At 46.7% G+C, this 20,569-nt stretch overlaps 1 protein-coding gene across 1 annotated transcript; it reads left to right on the plus strand.

Annotated features, from left to right (window-relative positions):
- The first annotated feature begins 12,624 nt into the window (after positions 1-12,624).
- Positions 12,625-18,280, plus strand: LOC144117974 (myb/SANT-like DNA-binding domain-containing protein 3). Its single transcript, XM_077651257.1, has 4 exons — positions 12,625-12,904; positions 14,175-14,375; positions 15,247-15,380; positions 18,257-18,280. The coding sequence occupies exons 1-4, from the start codon at positions 12,625-12,627 to the stop codon at positions 18,278-18,280; spliced, it is 639 nt and encodes a 212-aa protein (XP_077507383.1).
- Positions 18,281-20,569: the final 2,289 nt, after the last annotated feature.

Below are 20,569 nucleotides of genomic sequence, written 5' to 3' on the forward strand. Positions count from 1 at the left end.
TGACAACTGCATCAAGTTACCGTGCTTTGGAGTGGGAATATACTAGCGTTGCGACGAGTAAGCATTCTGTTAATTTAATGACCGAATTCTCCTACGCACCTTCGGCAAAATACCCTGCCCCTAAATGTGAGCGCACTAGAAGACAGCTTACTCTGTTTTTACACCTACATCGGCTTATTCGTGTTTAGATTGTTGGAGCTGTATATGGCACATCTTTGGGGTTACCGACAGGGGCGTATTTATGGGAGTAAAGGGAGCCCCCCACCCCAGCTAGGCTGGACCCCATTATCTGAACGAAAAAAAGTCCAAGAAATACACGGTTCAAATGCGAACAGTATTTCCAAGAGTAACACATGAATCAGCCCCTGGTTACCGACTCGTATCACTGTCCACGAAAAGCCTTGTCTCATTGTGACGTGAGCACCACGCCAACACGCTTTTTCGGCTGTCGTTCCATGCGGATGAGTGAAATACGGCGAGGGGTGGGTGCGCAGCAGCAGGAAGCAGAGGGGAATCCTGAAGAAAAGTTGTACGGTAGTGCGAGCTTATGTGACTTTGATCCTTCAGCTTGATCCTAATGCGGCCGACGCTGGTCGATTAAAAAATTGCAGGATAATCCGTGCTACACCTATATTACCCCACTGCAGGAATGCATGCATACTGTTCATTGTTTTGATCTCATCCACACGCAAGCAACAACACAAGAAAGATTGTCAGCCTAGAAATCTTTATGCACTTGTATCGTTATCAAGGTGGGACTACTTTTAGCGCAACACACGAAGGGGACAATAAAGGCGCGCTAACTCACAACTCTTTATTCACAAAGAACGCGCGTGCAAATATACAGTCATGAAGTCATCCATCATATCAAAATCTTCACAATATTACGCACGACTCCACGAGAAATGATTTTTCGTTTCAAACGCACTGAAGTGTCACTCATACACGTATCAGCCTTTTATTCTGATAAACGCTACCAGTAGTTATCGTGCCACAGTGTGACGACTTCTGCCTAGAATCTTTGTATTGGTCAACTTTGGTTTGCATTTACAATTTTTGCACTTCTTTGGATGTTACGTCGCATGTAAGCATTCAGCGATGACGTAGGGTGTACGATATGTCCGCTTGGAATTATCGCCTGTTATCGGCGGCTCGGCGCACGCATCTTTTTCGTACGCCAGCACTAATACCCCCAATCTCAGATTTCACCGACGCTTGTCTGACCGAAACCTTGAGTTTTCTCGGTAAGAGAAACCTGGGTCGCGCAAACCTCACCGGTGGCAGCACCTGCCATCGCAGGGCTGAAGCGCATCGCTTAACAGCTGCACCACTGCGCCAGCAGTGGTGCAAGGACTACTAGCGATCTATGAATGAAAAGTGGAGAGTGACCAATTCCACATACATGGGCATCAGCCCATTAATGCCAGCGCGTCAAATCCTTAAGGCGGAACTTAAGTCCGATTTCGCCCATCTTTGTCTGAGGCGAATGCTTGACCTTGATAAACGAGCCTGGAACCTAAATCGAAGTGAAAGCCAAAGTTCTAGCAGACTTAATTCGCATTTGGCCTAATCCCACTAAATCATGCACCATTTTTTTAAAGCTAATTTTCTTTCCAATGCTGTCACGCGCACTAGGTGAGGTAGACCTGGAGAATTCAAAGAGCCAGTACGCTATTGCTGATACCAGCACATTTACAGCCATTTTGTGCACCCGAAGAGCCAACCAGACCCACAAAAAATCGCTCACGCGAAAGAACGAACGCGGGCACTGTCCCCCGTGTAGAAAGACACGTGATCATCATCATTATCATCATCAGCCTTACTACACCCACTGCAGGGCAAAGGCCTCTCCCATGTCTCTCCAATTAACCCTATCATTTGCCAGCTGCATCCACCCTTTGCCTGCAAACTTCTTAATCTCATCCGCCCATCTAACCTTCTGCCGCCCCCTGCTACGCTTACTTTCTCTTGGAACCCACTCCGTTACCCTTGAAGACCAGCGGTTATCTTGCCTTCGCATTACATGCCCTGCCCAAGCCCATTTCTTTCTCTTGATTCCGACTAGGATGTCATTAACCCGTGTTTGTTCCCTCACCCACTCTGCCCGCTTCCGATCTCTTAACGTTACACCTATCATTTTTCTTTCCATGGCTCGCTGCGTTGTCCTTAACTTAAGCTGAACTCTTTTCGTTAGCCTCCACGTTTCTGCCCCGTAGGTGAGTACCAATAAGATTATGCTGTTGTACACTTTCCTCTTGAGGGAAATTGGTAAACTTCCACTCATGATCTGCGAGAATTTGCCATATGCGCTCCACCCCATTCTTCTCCTTCTAGTTATCTCCATCTCATGATCCGGATCAGCTGCCACTACCTGCCCTAAGTAGACGTATTCCGGCACAATTTCTAGGCTCTCGCTGCCAATTGTGAACTGTTGTTCCCTTGCTAGGCTGTTGAACATTACCTTGGTTTTCTGCATGTTAATTTTTAGACCCATCGATCTGCTCTGCCTGTCTAACTCGTTGATCATGATTTGCAGTTCACCTCCTGAGTGACTCAGCAAGGCAATGTCATCAGCAAATCTCAGATTATTTAGGTATTCTCCATATATTCTTATTCCCAACTGTTCCCAATTCAGGCCTCGAAATACCTCCTGAAAGACACGTGATAGCGTAGTAAAAGAGCACGTACGAGGGAGTTGAGGAACGGGTGCTCGAACGCAACGGAGTGCGCATCCCAAGAAGACACTGCGCATTTTAAACGGATGTAAAGGCACAGTGCTGTCTGTCACGGATCTCCCCGGAGAACACTAGGACCGAAAGAATGGACTAGGCGACAGGTGTACCCACACAAATGCACATTTAATACACCCTACCTGACACACACACTAGCACACAAAACTAACACAAAACACAAAGATTAAAAATACACACGACACGGGCTCACTGCTACCAGCGTCTACTACTAGCGTTCTACTGTTAGCGGTCGGCGTTCGTGCTCACGGTTGGTTCGGTGCGGCTGCGGCGTTGTATGGATCCAGTAGTCGGCGTCGAGTAGGCGTTCGACATGCTGCGGCTGGCGTCGCTGGCGGCGTCGTACAAGCTCTCGGTCCAACCGCCCTTGGAGCTGATGCCGGTGCTGTTGGCGTTGGGGGCACCACCCGGTTGGGTGGCAACAGGGCCGGAGACGTCCTTTACCGTAGCAGGTGGTAGCGTCCTCAGTTAACTCCCCGTAACGGGCTCAGGAACGGCACGGTGTCCACGATGCGAAGCCGTAGAACGCGAGCTCACCGGAGCAGTGGCCGGCGTCGCTCTCTTCCAGCCGAAGCATCCATGACTCGCCGCAGCCTCTGCATCTCCGTTCTTCCCCACCGTGCCTCGCTATCCCTCGCCCTTTTATAGCCTTCGGGATCGTCCACGTAATCCTTGTCGTCTTCTCCTTCTTCTCTTCTCCACCAATCATCTCTCTCCACCTCACCGAATGCTTCTCCACCAGTCATCTCTCTCCATCTCACCGAATGCTTCTTCATCTTCTTTATTCTTCGGTTAAACCACGCCGTCTTCTTCACACCTCTTTCCTTCATAATTTTATTCTAGACTCATTATTATATCTGACACTCTCAAGGAGTATCTTTAGTTATCTCGTGAAGATAGTGTGCAATCATAAGAGGACAGAGTATATCTCGTGTAAGTTCTCTTCTATATAAATCCCTGCTATCCCCGTTATACTTCGCTGCATACGAAATTAGCCCGTTTATAGCTGCGCTGTTGTGGTGCGTGCCGCATGAAATGGATGCGAACTATTACATGAGGATGGCCGGGGGTGAGGGCCGGGGGTGAGGGGTGTGGGTCAACACGAACCCATGCAAAACATCTACCACTGTTGTTTATCCCATTGACTGAAAACGCACCTTCAAGCCTTGAAAAACCGGTGCTCAGGGCTACCCCATGATGACGCCCCCGGCCCCTTTCCTACCTCGAGCCCGCTAGCGATTGTAGCGCCACCTCGGTTGTTTGTAAACATTCAGGAATTCTACAGCTGTTAAAAGTAGAAACACTTGTCTCCACTAAGAGGTCATCTCAACGCGAAGTCAACGTATTATTTTATGACCGTCAAATTATACGTATCAAAATTTTAACGACGAAAGACAATGAATTAGAGCCACACGTCAGGGCATGAAACGAGTAGCATTTATACTAAGCTAAGGCCTCCGAGATCGGGTCTCAAGACAAGGTTTGCTGAACTGACCTGACGCCGGTGACGCCAGCTATAGTCGGATACAACTCAAGAACGAAGCGACAGACGCCCGTCAAAGGAGACCCTCGAGGCAATGGCGTTGACCGGTTTTTCATGACGCCACAGTTAATCCGATTTAGCCGTGGTTATTTCCGATCCTTCTGCCCCCATCTGGTATTTCACGCTGGCAGCTTAGAAGTAAACGGTCAAGGGGAGAATCGGTCGACACCATTGGCCGGAGTGACTCCTCTGAGGGGCATCTGTCGCTTTGTTATTGAGTTGCATCCGAGTATAGTTTAAGAGTAACGTTGCCTGTCGCCATGGCACAAGGTATTTTCGTTTGCTCAAGATGGAATCAAAGCCCCATTTTTCCTAGCATTTCACCCTGTTTAAGCCGAGCAGCAGGCCAGGGAAAGCTTGTACCCTTTGTATCACCGCTCGGTACCCAGCGACACTGGAGATCAAACCTCACACCTCCTGCATGCGAGGCGGATGCTCAACCTCGCGACTGTACACTTGTAGCAATGGTTTTCGCCTCGACTAGCTCCACCACAGATCCTTCCTTAGGCTTTATCGCGGAGCACATCTTTCCTAATCAAGTACAACTGGTAGCGTTGTTTCATGAAACTGTGGACAAATTTTTAGGCATGAAAAATTTCTTTTAGCTCACGAGACGTTGCCTGGCAGAGCGCGGGGTACTTCGCCACTGCTGCAGCGGATGCGTTGCTTTTATCGTCGTAGAGGTTTAACCCTAGACAGCCGTCAGAAATGCACAAGGTAATGAACAAAGTTCATCACAAGAACTCAATATGGCGGTGCTCTAGTACTGCCTTGTACAATTAAAGCCTGGACCACGGAAGGTTCCCGCTGGAACACCGGAACTAAACAGACGCTACTCGCCCATCCCTACCGAACGCCATTTTTGAACTCCATTCGAGCGTCATCCACAGGAATAACTACACATTTAATGTAGTGGCATTTCGAAAACGTTTCCGGTCATTCGCAGCTCTCACTTTTCAAACAAACATGTATGTAATCAACTTACCATCCCACCGGCTTACTCAGCTCTCTACGCAGTTTACATCAACAAGCGCCTTCTTCCGTTGCAATGTCCTAAGATAAAGCATTGTTCTCCTCAATGCAATTTCGATTCCCAAGTTCGCGCTGTTTCTTGATTTCCGCCGCACAAACCAGGTGTCGCCAGCTGTTCCGTGTTCGTTTTCGAGACAGATTGACGAAAAGAATTCTGCTTAGGGAGTAGCTGTGGCCAGCGAGGCAGGTGAAAACGACCTACAGATATAGTGAACTAGAATACTACAGAAGAACGTCGCGTTTCTCATCTTCTCACAAGCGTTTGCGGGTCGGTAGGCTGGAAACGCTGATTGGTCAAAAAATGTGACGTCAGATGACCGAAGCGCAGCAATCCATTGCCTCCGCGACTAAAGAAATAGTCCCGCTCAAAAAATTGTGACTGCTTCTAAAACGCGTATTTCTCGGTATAAATAAGATTTGTGTATCTTGATGAGTGCTTTAGTAAAACTATCATGATGCAAATGCTTCAGCACATGCCGGATCGCGAGAGAAAAATAACTCCGTGCCTTCTACAACGCTGTGCGTCGTCTGCTACGGAGCGAGATCGACGGCACCGGGCGTGTAATTACAAAACAGTCTGGCTCAATAGCATAGGATTCATATGTACTTTTTGTGTGTTTTCACAAGCTTATTTTCTTAATGTGTGAGGCTTATTTTTCAATTGCTACTTGTTTCTTTTTTATTGCGGTTGCGAACCTACAATCTCGTGAGTTCGCGCACGGCATTCCGTACCTCTTTTCCGCCATGGAGCCCAGCGAGGTGACATCGGAACGCGAGCCTTTGTTGCCAAACGAGCCTTGTGTCGCATCGATGATCACACCACCAAGGAGCCTCGGCAAGAGCAAGAGCGGCCGCATCCTGAACAGCGATTCACGCAACATGATCTTCCACTGCTACACGTTTTGGCGTAACAGGGAGCCTGAACGCAGCGTAGAGGAGACGAGCAAGTTTGTCGCTGACATGCTCGGTGTCAGCGAAAGGACTGTGTTCAGGGTGAGGGAGGAAGTTAAAGCTTCGCATTTTTCGGGTAGAAAACTGACGACGCCGTCGCGAAAGCGTCCACGCAATGCGGAGAAGAGAAGACGCAGCGCGAAGTTTGACAGCCTCACGTTGTGCGCGCTGAGGTCATGTGTGCACGATTTCTTTCGCCGCAACGAGATACCGACGGTCGAGAAGATCACTATCGAGTTCTCGGACCGTATGGAGCTGCCATCACTAAGGCGGTGTACTGTGCGCCGCCTGCTTGCCGAGATCGGCTTAAAGCACAAAAAGAGAAGCCGCAACTCGCTGCTTATCGACCGGGATGACATCACCGATTGGCGGAATCGCTACCTCCGTGACGTGGAGCGCTACTGAGCGGAAGGCCGAAAGATCTTCTGCCTGGACGAGACATGGCTGACAGCGGGACACACTCGGTCGATCGTGTGGACAGACACCGTGGTGCAGAAGCGCGGACGCCTGTTCGCTCGAGCAAATGGCCTAACGACGGGTCTAAAACAACCTTCTGGGCAAGGTCAGCGCCTGATCGTCTCGCACATCGGCAGCAAGGATGGCTTCGTCGACGGCTGCTTGGATGTTTTCCGAGGCCAAAAGACAGGCGACTACCACGAGGAAATAGACGGCAATCGCATTGAGGGCTGGTTTAATGGCGTTCTGCAGAAGTTGCCAGCTGGTAGCGTCATTCTTTTAGACAATGCACCTTACGATAGCCGGCGAGAAGAGAAATTGCCAACGACGGCCTGGAAGAAAGAGAAGATACAGGAGTGGCTCACAAGCAAGAAGATCACCTCCGCTGAAAGGATGATAAAGAAGCAGCTGCTTGAGCTGGTGGCATCTGTAAAGTCACGCTTTCTGAGCTACATCGTAGACAATGCAGCTGTAAGCGCTGGTTGCATTGTACTCAGGCTCCCGCCGTACCACTGCGAATTTAATCCCATTGAGCTTGTGTGGGCCTAGGGTGAAAAATGGCATCGCTGCGGACAACAGAAACTTCAAGCTGTCCACAGTCGGCGCCATCTTGAGGAAGAAAATCAAGCACGTAGCGGCGGAAGACTGGGCGAAGAGCATTCGGCACATGATGGACTTGGAGGCAAAGTTCAGACTTGACACGTCTGGGAGCGAGCACATTCAACCCATCATCATCCAGCTGGATGAAGATGACACTGAAGAAACCGACTCCGACTGCGAGCTGTCTGGCATTGAGCCACTCGACGAAGCATAACGGCTTCTTTTAACGAAAGAACAGCCTTTATTAGGGCTACCAAAATTTTTCCGGTTGGTTCGCAACAGACAGCCATCCATTCCGTGACCTCTGAAATAAATAAGCAGTTCCATTTATGGCGTATTCCTTATAATAGAAGCTCAATTCTGATAAGCAACGTCCTGCACACATTGTGCTTGATTTAAGAAGTAGCACAGAAACATGTTTAAATGCTGGTATATCTGAATTGAAACACAACTGTTAACTCTGATTATCTTTGGCGGGCTCAAAATGCTCATTCAGGCAGCCACCATCGAGTTTGACGGACCCCATGTTGAAATAACAGTATACAAGGCACGCTTTATAGCTCTGTTAGCAGTCTGCACTGGAAATCACAGTCATGTCATAGCCAGTGCTGCTGCGATACCAGTAATCAACACGAAACTGACAGCCACTGTTAGCAGCTTGCACGCCAAAGCACATTCATGTGGTTGCATAGTTTATTTTGGTTATCTGGCTCACACAAGTAATGAGAATAAGAGAATAAATATAAAACATCATTAGCTTATTGAGGCCCAAAATGCTCATTCAGGCAGCCATCGTCGAGTTTGACGGGCCCCATGTTGAAATAACAGTAGTCAGAGCACGCTTTATGGCTCTGTTAGCAGTATGCACCTAAAATCGCAGCCTTGTCAAAGCCAATTTTTAATTTATTTATCGGACTTTGGCACTAACGCGAATGCAAGCACAATTATTAACGTGAATAACTTTGCTAGCATTTTTTTGTCATATTTAGGTACCGGAAAAATGCTCAGCAAGGTTGAACGTGTTTTAGGGAGTCACTTTGTTGAATACAAGCCGTAGGCAAAATGACGGCCAGATTCAGACAGTGATATTGGTGCTTTGCTGGACTCCATTCACTAGAAAACTGCACTTATAATGATGAAAGCGTCAAGACAGGAAATGATAATCCACTGCACAATGTTATGTGTACCCCCACATGTGACGGGCAGCGAAACCATCTACTGAATGCAACAACACTGCAAGATGCGGTTGCACAATATGGCACCCTTTCATGTGCACTCCTGGCGAGCTGCCGTATGCACTGATGCATAAACACATTAACAGGGGTAAGAGACAAAGTTATTGCGCAAGCCACGTGATGCTTTTAATATTTTGTATCGGTCAGTATTTCTGTTGTCACAGCTGATAGAAGTTTCTTTACTGCAAGTTGGTTAATCACGTTGCGACAACAGCACAAGAAGCAAGGTCAGAATAGTAGGAGAAAACACAGCAAGATGGCAGACTGAGGAGGCAAGGTAGACAAGAGTGTAAGGATTTAATGACACCGAAGAGGCCAGCCCTGCCATTCACAGGACTTGGTGCTTTGAATGAGACAAGTTAATGAAATTGTAAAGGAAGAGGTGGATGCAGCATGCTTACAAGAACAAACACAAAAATAAAAGGACAGAAATAGGAATAATAAACACATACACGCACAGAAGCACTCGCATATTCACACACATGCACACAAACGTGAGCGCGAAAACTAAGATCTAAAATGCAAAAAGGGGAAAATAACAAATATAAACAAACACGCAAGAAAACATGCACACACATTTAACGCAGACGCGAGTAGAGGTATTAGGAGTCAGTTCACAAGCAGCTGTGCCTACTTTGTTGTACTTTTATTTGATGTACATATTGGCTCTGTTGCCTTCACTGTCTTGGAATTTTTTTAGTAGCAACATATCATAACAATCGAAAAGCAGCGCAAAGCTGTGTTGTGGGAAAGCAAGTCGAGCGCTGGCAGCACAACTGATGTGCGATTGTGTCACAGCAGGCATTCTACAGCTGGCGCGTGCAGTGAGTGAAGAATTCTAAGCCATACAGAGACGCGAATTCATGCCAAGCTCCCTTGTAAAGGTACCAGTGTATCGGTCATAATTTTATATTAGTACTAAGGCTGACATTAAGGAAACAAACACTGCTCCCACACGCCTGGCCGTTAATCATCAAATGACATTCGCTCAAGCAGCGCGTGTTAGTCACTGATTGTTAGCACTGGTGGAAAGTGATCAATCGACGGTGCTACACAACACTCGAACGACGCCCTGCTAGACGCTCGGCTATCTTGTCATACTGCTGCCAACGATCGAACGTTTGCGCGCTGAGCTGGCAGCAACAAATGTTTGCGTTGGAGGTTGCTTCCGCAGATCTTTTCGGTTGAGGAACTCGTAGGTTGGTTTCATCCGCGCACGCTTTTCTCATTTATCCTCAGAATGGTTTTGCTCCATCACTTCGCCACGTCCGACGAGAAACGCAGGGGCACAGTACACAAACACACCCGCCGCTCACAGTAGGTACCAGACTTTGGCAAATTCTCCTTGTCGTAACTTCACTTAGGAGCAAAACAAAACACCACAGAACAAACACGCACGATATTTGTTTGCAGCGGTGTGCCGCTGCGGGATCCTGTTTCCAGACGAAGCGCAGCGCAGTCACGGATGTTCGCTGTAACCTTTTTTCGTCGCCTCACGGCTCAGAACAAACGCACGCGGCAGAAGTTGTGCATCGTAAGCTTGCAATAATATTTCCGGCATGACACGCCCACAAAAAATTCGATGTCACTCTGACGAAGGGAGACGCACACAGATGATGCGGCCCGGCACAGTTCGAAGCGAGGGCGGCCATGTTAGGCATGTTCTCCGTCGGCGGGGTCACCGGCCGTCCGGCTCATGACGTCACCTGAAGTGCGCACATATTGGCGGAGGCTCGTGTGCATCCGCCTTTGAGGGGCAAATGCCGCTGCCTTCTTAAGTTGTACCCGACTATGGGCTCCGTGCGCTGCAGTTTGGCGCGCGCGAGTGGCGCCGCCTGGTTAACAGCGGTGGCGAAAGGCGGACGCAGCCAGCGCAGCTCTCTGGTTCAGTTTGCAGTGAGCGAGGCGAGCGGTGAGGTGTTTCGTCCGATGGCGAAAACAAACTTGGATAATTATGGGTGCTCTACCTACTGCTGTGTTTACACAATGTCATAACAGCTATAAAAACACTACAGTCAAAGTACCGAGTATATTTAAACGCTTTTCTTTGACATCGTGGATGCGCGCTCATGCACATAGGGTATGCTGGAAATGAGTGCACTGTGGAATTAAATTCATGAGAGTGAACTGGAAAAGGGTTTACATTGACTGGGGTGTTTCGAACGTGACATCATTGGTAGGAGCTGCTTTATGTCTTTATGTAGAGCGAAGGAATGCGTTCAGTCAGTCACAGGAAATGGTCTGCGGTGAAGTTCTTAGAGCTAGCATCTGAAGTTTAAGTCTTCGTTTGTTATGCTCATCTGTGGTTCAGCGTGTCAATTTTGTTTCTAGTTTTTTTTTCGTGCGTATGTGTATGCAGTGGGAGCGACGTCGTACTTCTGAGAGTGCTTATGTCGTTTTTCACATTGTTTCACCTAAGCTTTTGTGTATTTATTTGCATCATTTTATTTCCTTCAGTGGTTTAAAATTTTGTATCTTTATTTGTTGCATTTATGAGATCTCAAATCCTGTTCTAGACGAATAAAAAGAAAAATAGAGAGTGGTTCAAATTTCTCTCTCTCTCTCTATCTCTCTCTCTCTCTCTCTATATATATATATATATATATATATATATATATATATATATATATATATATATATATATATATATATATATATATATATATATATATATTCCTTGGATTTCACAACATCACTAAACCCTTAATTTCTGGAATTAATCTTTTGATTTTAATTAGGTTTATCGTCCCAATGCAACGAGAACTATAAGGGGCGCCATAGTAGGAGGTTCCAGATAATTGCAACCACTTGGAGTTCTTTAACGTGCACTGACATCGCGCAGAACGCGGGCCTCTAGGATTTTGCCTTCACCGAAATGCGACCGCCGCAACCAGGATCGAGCACGAGTCATTTGGGTCAGCAGCTGAGCACCATAACCACTGAGCCACCGCGGCGGACTCTCTATAGTTAAGTATTTACCAAAAGAGAAATACGACCAAAATAATTCATGTAATTGGTGTCTTCATGAAATTCCTGAAATGAAAGTCCTGTGGAAGATACGTAGCAAGAAATTCATCGTCTTTTTGCATGCTTAGAGCTATGCTTCTCTCAGAGGAATACAAAAAGTAAAGAAATGTCGATCCTGCAGGATGTAGAGCACTATCATCTGATATATATGTGTAGTAAGTTTGCGTTTTCGCATTTCTAGCCGACCATTCACATAGTCGATGTCACAGTGGATGTAAATTACATAGCTGATTTCATTATTTGGGTCAGAGCCTTGTTTCTCAAACTGTAAAGGTACTTAATTAATCTCAATAAGCTCAACTGCGCTGCCAAATATTGCAGTGCCGTCGGGACTGCAACACAATCATGGTTGCTCGGAATCGGTGATCAGCCCAACCTGAAAGCAATTGAAATGAAATGCAGCAGTGGTGGCGTCAAGGCTTTCAATGCGTTGAAATCCGCAGAGAAGGCGTTCACTTACCGCCGTATTCAAGAATGAAACTTAAGGTGTGACTTAAGTTCTGAGTAAAGTATGAGTGGCGAAGGAAGTTTCAAAAACGGCACTTAAGCAGCACTTATGAAAGTAGCGCTTTTAGATGTAAGTAGGCGCCATGGGAACGAGGCTAAGCAAACATTTCTGTATATCTAATAAATTCATGAACAAATAAAGAACAGAAGCGCCAAAACAGCGCTGCTAATACATAGTACAAGTCTCAACTAACGTTTTAACAACAACAAAAAGTTTTTTTCGCCTAGCTTTGGAGAACTAATATTACTTGTCTGGCCACAAACAAAGACGTCACTATAGTAGCGCGCGTAGTACTGCTCCTGTCGACGTCGTAGTCTTTCCGCTCGCGCGCGTCCATCGGTTGCATCATCGCCAGCTCTTTGTCTCTGCTTTATATTGTTATCGCGCATTTTAATTGTAAATTCACTGCTTGTATCGTATGTATTTTTGGTATTATATTTATTGATAGTGTGTAGTCATTTGTAGTGTGTTTTGTTTTCTGTACTGCGTTATTCTTTGGTGCTGTGTTGCGACGCGCGCGGGATGGAGAAAATGGAGAAGGGCAAAATTAACTTCTCCAGAGTAGAGCGAGCTCTTCTCCTCGACCTCGTCGACAAGCACAAGGCCGTACTAGAGAACAAGAGAACTGATGCAGTGTCAGTTGCACGGAAAAGGAAAGAGTGGGAGCTTATAGAAACCCAGTTCAACTCCAGTCACAACGTGAGCCCACGGACATGGCTCCAGCTGAAGAAATGCTGGGAGAACTGGAAAAATAAGTGGCGAAAGGCGAAAGCGGACGACAACCGGGAGATATTTAAGACCGGTAAGTCCTGTTTTCTTTCATCTTTGATTCTTTTTTGCTGACGAATTCAGAGGTTCTCTCCCAGATTACAGAACTGTTCCGATTGCTTGCTGCCTGCATTTTATGACTAGATTCCCACTCCGCCCCTCAAAAAAAAAAATACAGAGAATGTTTACGACATTCGAATCTGAGCGAAAGCATGAATTTGTGCTACGTAGAAGACGACGGTGAGCAGGCAGTGCCGCGGGACGGAGCAAATAAAAGTCGAAGACGACGCTAATTCACGGCGCGAGAATGTGGAGCAGTTTAACAAGAGGTGTGTTCGCTCCGACGGTAGCGTAGTGGTCTCGCCCAACAGCCGTTAAAGATCTGTTCGCGCAGCCGCGGGTTCGATTCCCGTTCGTTGGTATTGATCGAATTTCCTTTTTCATAATTTGACCTCAGCTATATATATACCTCAGCACATGAGGAGTGATCGACTGCATTAAAAAAAATGTTTATCCATACTATTTCAATGCTAGTAATCATGGTCATGAACAAAGCTCAGTTAAGTTTCTGTTGGGACATGATGGATTTTGGTTACTTAAATTAAGCATTTTAAAGACTGTCTATGAAGCCAGTGAGCCCAGCTCCACTGTGCTCTACATTAATAACGCCCTAAAATTGAAAAGAAGTTGCCCACTCTGCCTGCTTCTGGTCTTTTGACGTTACACCTACCATTTTGCTTTCCGTCGCTCGCTGTGTTGTCCTTAACTTAAGCTGAACCCTTTTCGTTAGCCTCCACTTTTCTCTTGAGGAACAGTGGTACACTGACATTCATGATCTAAGAAAGCCTGCCATATACACTCCATTCCATTCTTATCCTTCTATTATTTCCGTTGATGATTCGGATCAGCTGTCACTAGTTGCCCTAAGTGACCTGTTCCTCTGCCACTTCCAGCACCTCGCTACCAATTGTGAACTGTGAGGTGCTGGAACTTGTGCTGCCAATTTTCTTGCTGTGCGTTTTCACCGCCACAGTTAGTATCTAGCTTTCACGCACCCGCAGTTTGGAGTCAGCATGTTTAAGGTTGTTTCACCCGGAGAGTATTACTAAATAAATGCAAATATCGTGCTTCTGTCAGAGAAAAAGGCTCCTGCTTGCGCGAATAAAGATGCATGTTTTCGTTGCTTCGTAGCGCTTAAATTCTGAAAGATACTTTGGCGTTCATGTCGAATGTGCTTAGTGTTTGTGAATATTCATCGAGGGATTTTTCCAGTGGTTGTAACAGCGCTTTCTGTGAATACCTAGGCGGCGGCTCAGCGGCCCCCAGCCAGCTCACTGAAGACCTGCAAAGAGTTGGCAGTGTCGCATCCCACATGGGGGTTCGCTTGGCGAACCCCTTCGACAGTGATCGCCACCAAGCAGACCCAGGCGGCGAGTCCCAACCCACACCATCGGTGGCCGCCCTGCTTTCGCGCACTCAAGATGGTTCTATTCCAGGAGCCAGTGGTATGACTTATTATATATATATATATATATATATATATATATATATATATATATATATATATATATATATATATATATATATATATATATATATATATATATATATATATATATATTGTACTGCAAGCTCCAAAAAATATATATGAAATTATTTTTCTTGGAATACATATTCTGTGTATGTACTGCTTTTCTGTTTTTATGCCTAGAGGATTAGATGAAACACTCCAGCAAAATTGAATTGCAACATCCCTGCCTGGCGCTTGTGTCTGACCATTTTTGCTGTTGTAGGCTGCTTCTGTGCTTATTATTTTGTTGTTTTTTTTCTGAGCATATGAGCTCTTCTGTCATTAAAAGTGTGCATAACAGCTGTAGCCATGTCCAATTTTCTGTGGCATCTGTGTTGTCTTGACCTGTCATAAAAATATTGGCCTGTGTGACCAGTGTTATCAAAGCTACAGCTAAGAGGTGCGAATGCACTGGCCGAACATATTTTCCAAGGTGGTCATCCAAGGAGCATGATTGGCAGTGTATGTGACGAATGTATTCCGGAAATGTTTCCCTTCTAAGCAGGCTAAGTGCATGTTTTATGCCTCCTGTTTTGTTACATAAACGAACTCTAACGGAAGCATTGATTGAGTTACTGCACGACCAAAAATGGTAAAATGTCACCTGAAGGACATTGAAAGCAACGAATACAAGCGTGCAAAATAGCGCAGAATGCGTTTAAAGTACCCACTTCATTGTAAACCAGTCAAAGGCTAAGGTAGCCTACAGTACTAGCAAAGGTTGAAGTGTTTCTTGATCTAAAGCGACATTGCATTGGATTTGCCCTCATTTCAAGGTCTAATAGCAAGCACTTCCTCCGCATTAGGTGATGCAGAGGACCCGCTGTGGTCCTGGCACTATGAAGAGGGTAGCCCGCAGCAAGATGAGCAAATGGAAGAGGAGCAAGTGGCCATGGCAGCCTCCTTAACATCAGCCACAACGGCAACCGCAGCACCCTCGGTGCTTCCTGCTGCCTCTACAGCAAGGGCAGCAGGTACCAGCCGCATGAGCTCACAGAGGCAGTCGCTTGCTGTGCCACCTGCGCCAAGTGCTTTTTTTGTTCCGGCAACACCGGCAGCCGCAGCACCCTCACCCTCAGTGCTTCCTGCTGCCTCTGCAGAAAGCGCAGCAGGTACCAGCCGCACTGCGGGCATGCATAGGCAGTCGCTGGTCGAGCAAGAGCTAGCAGCTCGCCTTAGCGATATTTCTACCGAGAGGGCACAAAAGTGTAAAGAGCACCGGCTGTGGATGCGACTCTTACGAGCAGACCACCGCGACAAGCTCGCAAAGCGAGCGGCAGTCCATCAGCTCGAGATGGAAAATCTTAAGCTTAAGAATGACGTGAAACGGTCCAAAAAGATCCTTTTGGAGCTTCAAATAAAAGCAGTAAAGGGGGAACTTTGAGGAGGGTGATGTTGGAGGTGGGGCAGGGGGACATAATCTGAAAAATGAAAGCACTGCAACTATGGCCAAGTCGCCTGAGAGAAGGGATGAAGTGGGGGGGTATACAAATAAGGAGCCAGATGAAGTCGGTGTAATGCCAGACGGTGTTCTTTAATGTGCACTGACATCGCATAGAACACAGGAGTCTGCAATTTGCCCCCTAACGAATGCAGCTGCCACAGCCAAGAGGCTAGTACCATAGCCCATGAGCCATCGCAGCAGGTGAAAAATTTGTAACCTCTTATAGGAGCTCTGAAAGGGGCTCTAGTAAAGTTACAATATGCCTGGGACGTTAAAGCATGCCAGTTCACGAATATTGTGTAGCAAGAATTTTTTTAATGCGCTTTGTAGCGGCTGAGCTCTCTGCAGTCAAAATTTGAATTCTCTCCTCTCATCACACTTTGCACGCTGGAAGGTCGGCGCTCCTCTGCCGGCCCCACCTCCGGGGTGCAAAGCTTCCTGACCCACCAGAGCTACGCGGCTTACTGGCCGTGGCCATAGTAGCTGCCCGACGTCTGAAAGAATGCAACCAGTAGCCATCTCTCAACTTATATACGCATTTGTGAGCGATGGAGAAGGGCGCGAGCATGTAAGTCTCCGGGAAGTGCTGGCCAACTTTGGCGCGTGATTGTGGGTTCTCTGCAGGTGTAGAGGTGTATTATTTGGCTCGGATGTTCATGACAAGCAAATGCAGTGATTGAGAGAGTTGATGTGCTCTCCTCGGAAGGTGTTTCACAGCGCCTTTAAGTCTTGCTTGAATTTCAACCTCATCCAGCTTCTCTTAGTTGCTTTTTACTACAGAATGTCTGTGGTGTTTAGGATAGTCAAGCTGCCGCATTGCCTCAGTGGTTATGGCGCTCGGCTGCTGACGCAAAAGCCGTAGGTTCGATCCCAGCTGCTGCGGTTGAATTTTGGTGGAGGCGAAATTCTAGAGGTTTGTGTACCGTGTGATGTCAGTGCACGTTAACGAACCCCAAGGAGTTTATATTTACGGAGCCATTCACTACTGCGTTCCTCGTAACCCGACTCAGTTTGGGACATTAAACCCCCTTAAAGATAGCCAGTTGCTATATCCAGTTTGTAGTATGGTTTTATGCAGGGTAAAAGCATGCAGATTCTGTTTTTAGCTGCCACATGGTTGTGCAGTATGGTTTTAGTAATGTGTTCTGTTTGAACCAAATGTTTTGTCGTTCTTATTAATCAGTAGAGGAAAAGAGCGCGGCACTCCTGCCGTGAGTTATTTCATGAGGACGTAACTGCCACTTTGAGGCCGACTTGGCACTTTCTACGGGGTTGGTTGACTGCACTTTTTAGACATTCTTGTGGTCCAGCCACTTCTTTCCCGGAACCACGGCAGTAGACTAAAAGCTGGTTTAAAAAGCCCCTCTGCTACATTTCCTGTTTGATGTTTTGATGTGTACGTAGTGCTATTTTTTGCTAATTCTCAGGTTTCCTGCATATGTAAGTGAATGCTGTTTTGAAATCTACTTTTCTTCCTTTGTTTGGTACAGTCGTTTTCCAGCAATGTTTTTTTTCTCATTATTTCTTTTGCATAGCGCATAGGTTTCTTAACAGCTTTGTACCATGCATGATCATCTGTTGAATCTAATGTACAGTCATGCCATGTTAATTTTACCCCTATTGAAAGGGGCAGTTTTTCTGGGACCAAACTTTTGGATTGTATTTATGCCTCATTCAAATCCAATGTCTATGTCGAGACAATGGGCAGGGTGAAAATGCATATAGCCTATTGGGACATATGTATTTTTGTCTTGTTATTATGGACAGCGATGAAAACCAAATCCCAAGTGCCTCTACCAGATGTTGTACCCCTTGTATATTGATATTGATTGTTTTAAAGCTCCTCGCGATTACAATAACGCTCCCGTGTTTCCCAATTTCCACGTGCCACTATAGCAGGCTGCAGCCATAAAGCTTTATTTAAAGAATATTTGCTTCTTTTTCTTCACAATTCATTATTACGGCCAACTCACTCCGAAACTTTTACCCACTTTCCGAAACTTTTACCCACTTTCCGAATCTTTTACCCACTTTCCGGCTGTCCTGGTCCGAAGCTATTTTGCCAGTTTGTGGCGCCGCGAAGAAAAACACAAACTGTGGAAGAAAAACTCAAAGGATATTTATTTTTTCTATTGCATTTTGCTGGCAACTTCTCTACCGATATTTCGGAAGCGTGTGATAGCGCTCGAAACATTCTCCTGGGTGCAGGCCAGGGTTGTTACTGCAGGTTTTACAGAAAAACACAGTTTCCCTCCGGCCTCCGCTTGTTTTTCTATCGCTACAAACTGCACAGTCCTTGCTGCTTCGGCCTGGCAGCTTGTATATGAAATGGCTCTTCCCATCTAGCCTTTCCTTGCACTCCTTCCGCGCAGACGGGCCGCGCTTTTTGGCTCTAGCCCTCACGTCACCCACCAGCTGTTGGATGAGGTTGCGGCGGTACTGCAGGTGTCGCTGTTCTTTCTCACCACGATTCTGCAGCTGTGTGCGCCTCAAAATAAAGCTATTTACGGTGGAAACTTCCAAAAGCCAAAAAAAAAAAGCTTTCGCCACCATTTCATTGTCTTTCAACAAAATGCATAGCTGGCGCAGTAATGGTCCGCACGGTCAACTGCACCCATGTTTTGTGTGTAGTCACATATGACCACTGGTTTCTTCAACGTCACTTTCTTTCCACCTGCTTGTGTCCTTGTCATTTCTTTGAGAGATACATTGTGGGCAGAACTGAGCATCGTCACTTGACGCTTGTCTCGCCACTAAAGCACCATGTAGGAGCGTCCTTTTCTGAAAGCTGCCACTTCGCCCTTTTTCAGTTTTTTCTTGACCTGCTGTGGCATTTGCTTGCGATTTGGCATCACGGTACCAGTCAATTGTACTCTCTGTAGAAGTAACTCCTCGGCAAGCACTGGAGAAGTGTAAAATCTGTCTGTGTAGAGGTGGTAGCCACTCCCCGGCGTAGCTTGCTGCACTTTCTGGAGCAAGTGAAGAACAATCCTGCAGGTGAAGGGCAGCTCGGGACGGCCGAGACTGTCAGTTGTTGTGCTGCCGTAGTAGGGCTCGATTGCCGAAATGTACCCCGTTTGGCAGTCAGCAAGTGCGTAAACACGCATGCCCCATTTGGTTGGCTTCTGTGGATTGTAGCATTTGAACGAGACACGGCCCTTGAAGCCAACAGTGCTCTCATCGATGCAAATTTTGGGGCCGGCTCTGAAATGCTCTCTGCATTTCGCGTCGATGTAATGCACGACGTCCCTGATCCTGCTTCCACGTGTTGCCGGCCGACCTGAAGAGGCATCATGGCACGGGGTAACGTGCAACATCCAAAACATTTGCAGAAATCTTTTCCGGCAGAAAACGTGCGGGAAGAAAGGCATCTTGTTGACAATATCTTGGCTAAAATACTCCTTCAGTTCTGGTCTTGGATTCAAGGCCATGTCTATGATTGCACCAAGAAAAGCCTTGAATTCTGTCAAGGTCACGTCTTCCCAGTCCTTCCAAATTGAGTCCTTTGGAAGCTCACCGGCACTCGAAATCTTTTCACGCGCATAGCGGTTTGTTTCGCGCACAATATTGTCCGTCAGCTCGTCTGTAAAAAACAGCTGAAAATATTCCAGCTCAGAGTTGAGATTACAAGTGCTTACTTGTGATCCTGGGTTCGTGACAGTGAAGGGAAATTGTGTGAAATCGGGCATATTATCCGCGTACACCTACCAGTCCGCAGCACGTGGTCGCGCACTGTTCCCTTGTGTGTCAACAGAGGTGCTGTCTCCACCGCCGCCGTCGTCATCGTCACTCGCTTCAGTGGAAGAACTGTCATCACTGTCCGATGGAGGCACGTAATTCTCTTCCTCACTGAAGTCGTCTTCGCTTTCGCTAAATGCACCACCGAAAAACGCACGCGGTGAAAATGTTGCCATGCTTGTCAACGAACCGCGCCAACGTGCGTTCCGTGCTCAAGTGAGAACGCTCTGGCGGCTCTAGTATCGAGAACATTGTGCTGCGCCCTAGTGCAAAAAAAAAGTAAACTTCAAGAAACAAAGCTTACTTCACCCTCAAGAGATGGTGCATTATGTACACAAAAATGCGCACGATTCGTGGTGAGAAAAACCGCGAAATTTAACGGCGAACACCCTTGTCGGGCGTTGCCCGACAGCGGACCGCTACGGCCGTGTAGCGTTGTCGGGCCCTGCCCGACAACGGACCGCAAAGGGTTAAAGATAGCCAGTTGCTATATCCAGTTTGTAGTATGGTTTTATGCAGGGTAAAAGCATGCAGATTCTGTTTTTAGCTGCCACATGGTTGTGCAGTACGGTTTTAGTAATGTGTTCTGTTTGAACCAAATGTTTTGTCGTTCTTATTAATCAGTAGAGGAAAAGAGCGCGGCACTCCTGCCGTGAGTTATTTCATGAGGACGTAACTGCCACTTTGAGGCCGACTTGGCACTTTCTACGGGGTTGGTTGACTGCACTTTTTAGACATTCTTGTGGTCCAGCCACTTCTTTCCCGGAACCACGGCAGTAGACTAAAAGCTGGTTTAAAAAGCGCCTCTGCTACATTTCCTGTTTGATGTTTTGAAGTGTACGTAGTGCTATTTTTTGCTAATTCTCAGGTTTCCTGCATATGTAAGTGAATGCTGTTTTGAAATCTACTTTTCTTCCTTTGTTTGGTACAGTCGTTTTCCAGCAATG

This window comes from Amblyomma americanum, chromosome 1, assembly GCF_052857255.1.
Source record: "Amblyomma americanum isolate KBUSLIRL-KWMA chromosome 1, ASM5285725v1, whole genome shotgun sequence".
Taxonomy (NCBI): Eukaryota; Metazoa; Arthropoda; class Arachnida; order Ixodida; family Ixodidae; genus Amblyomma; species Amblyomma americanum.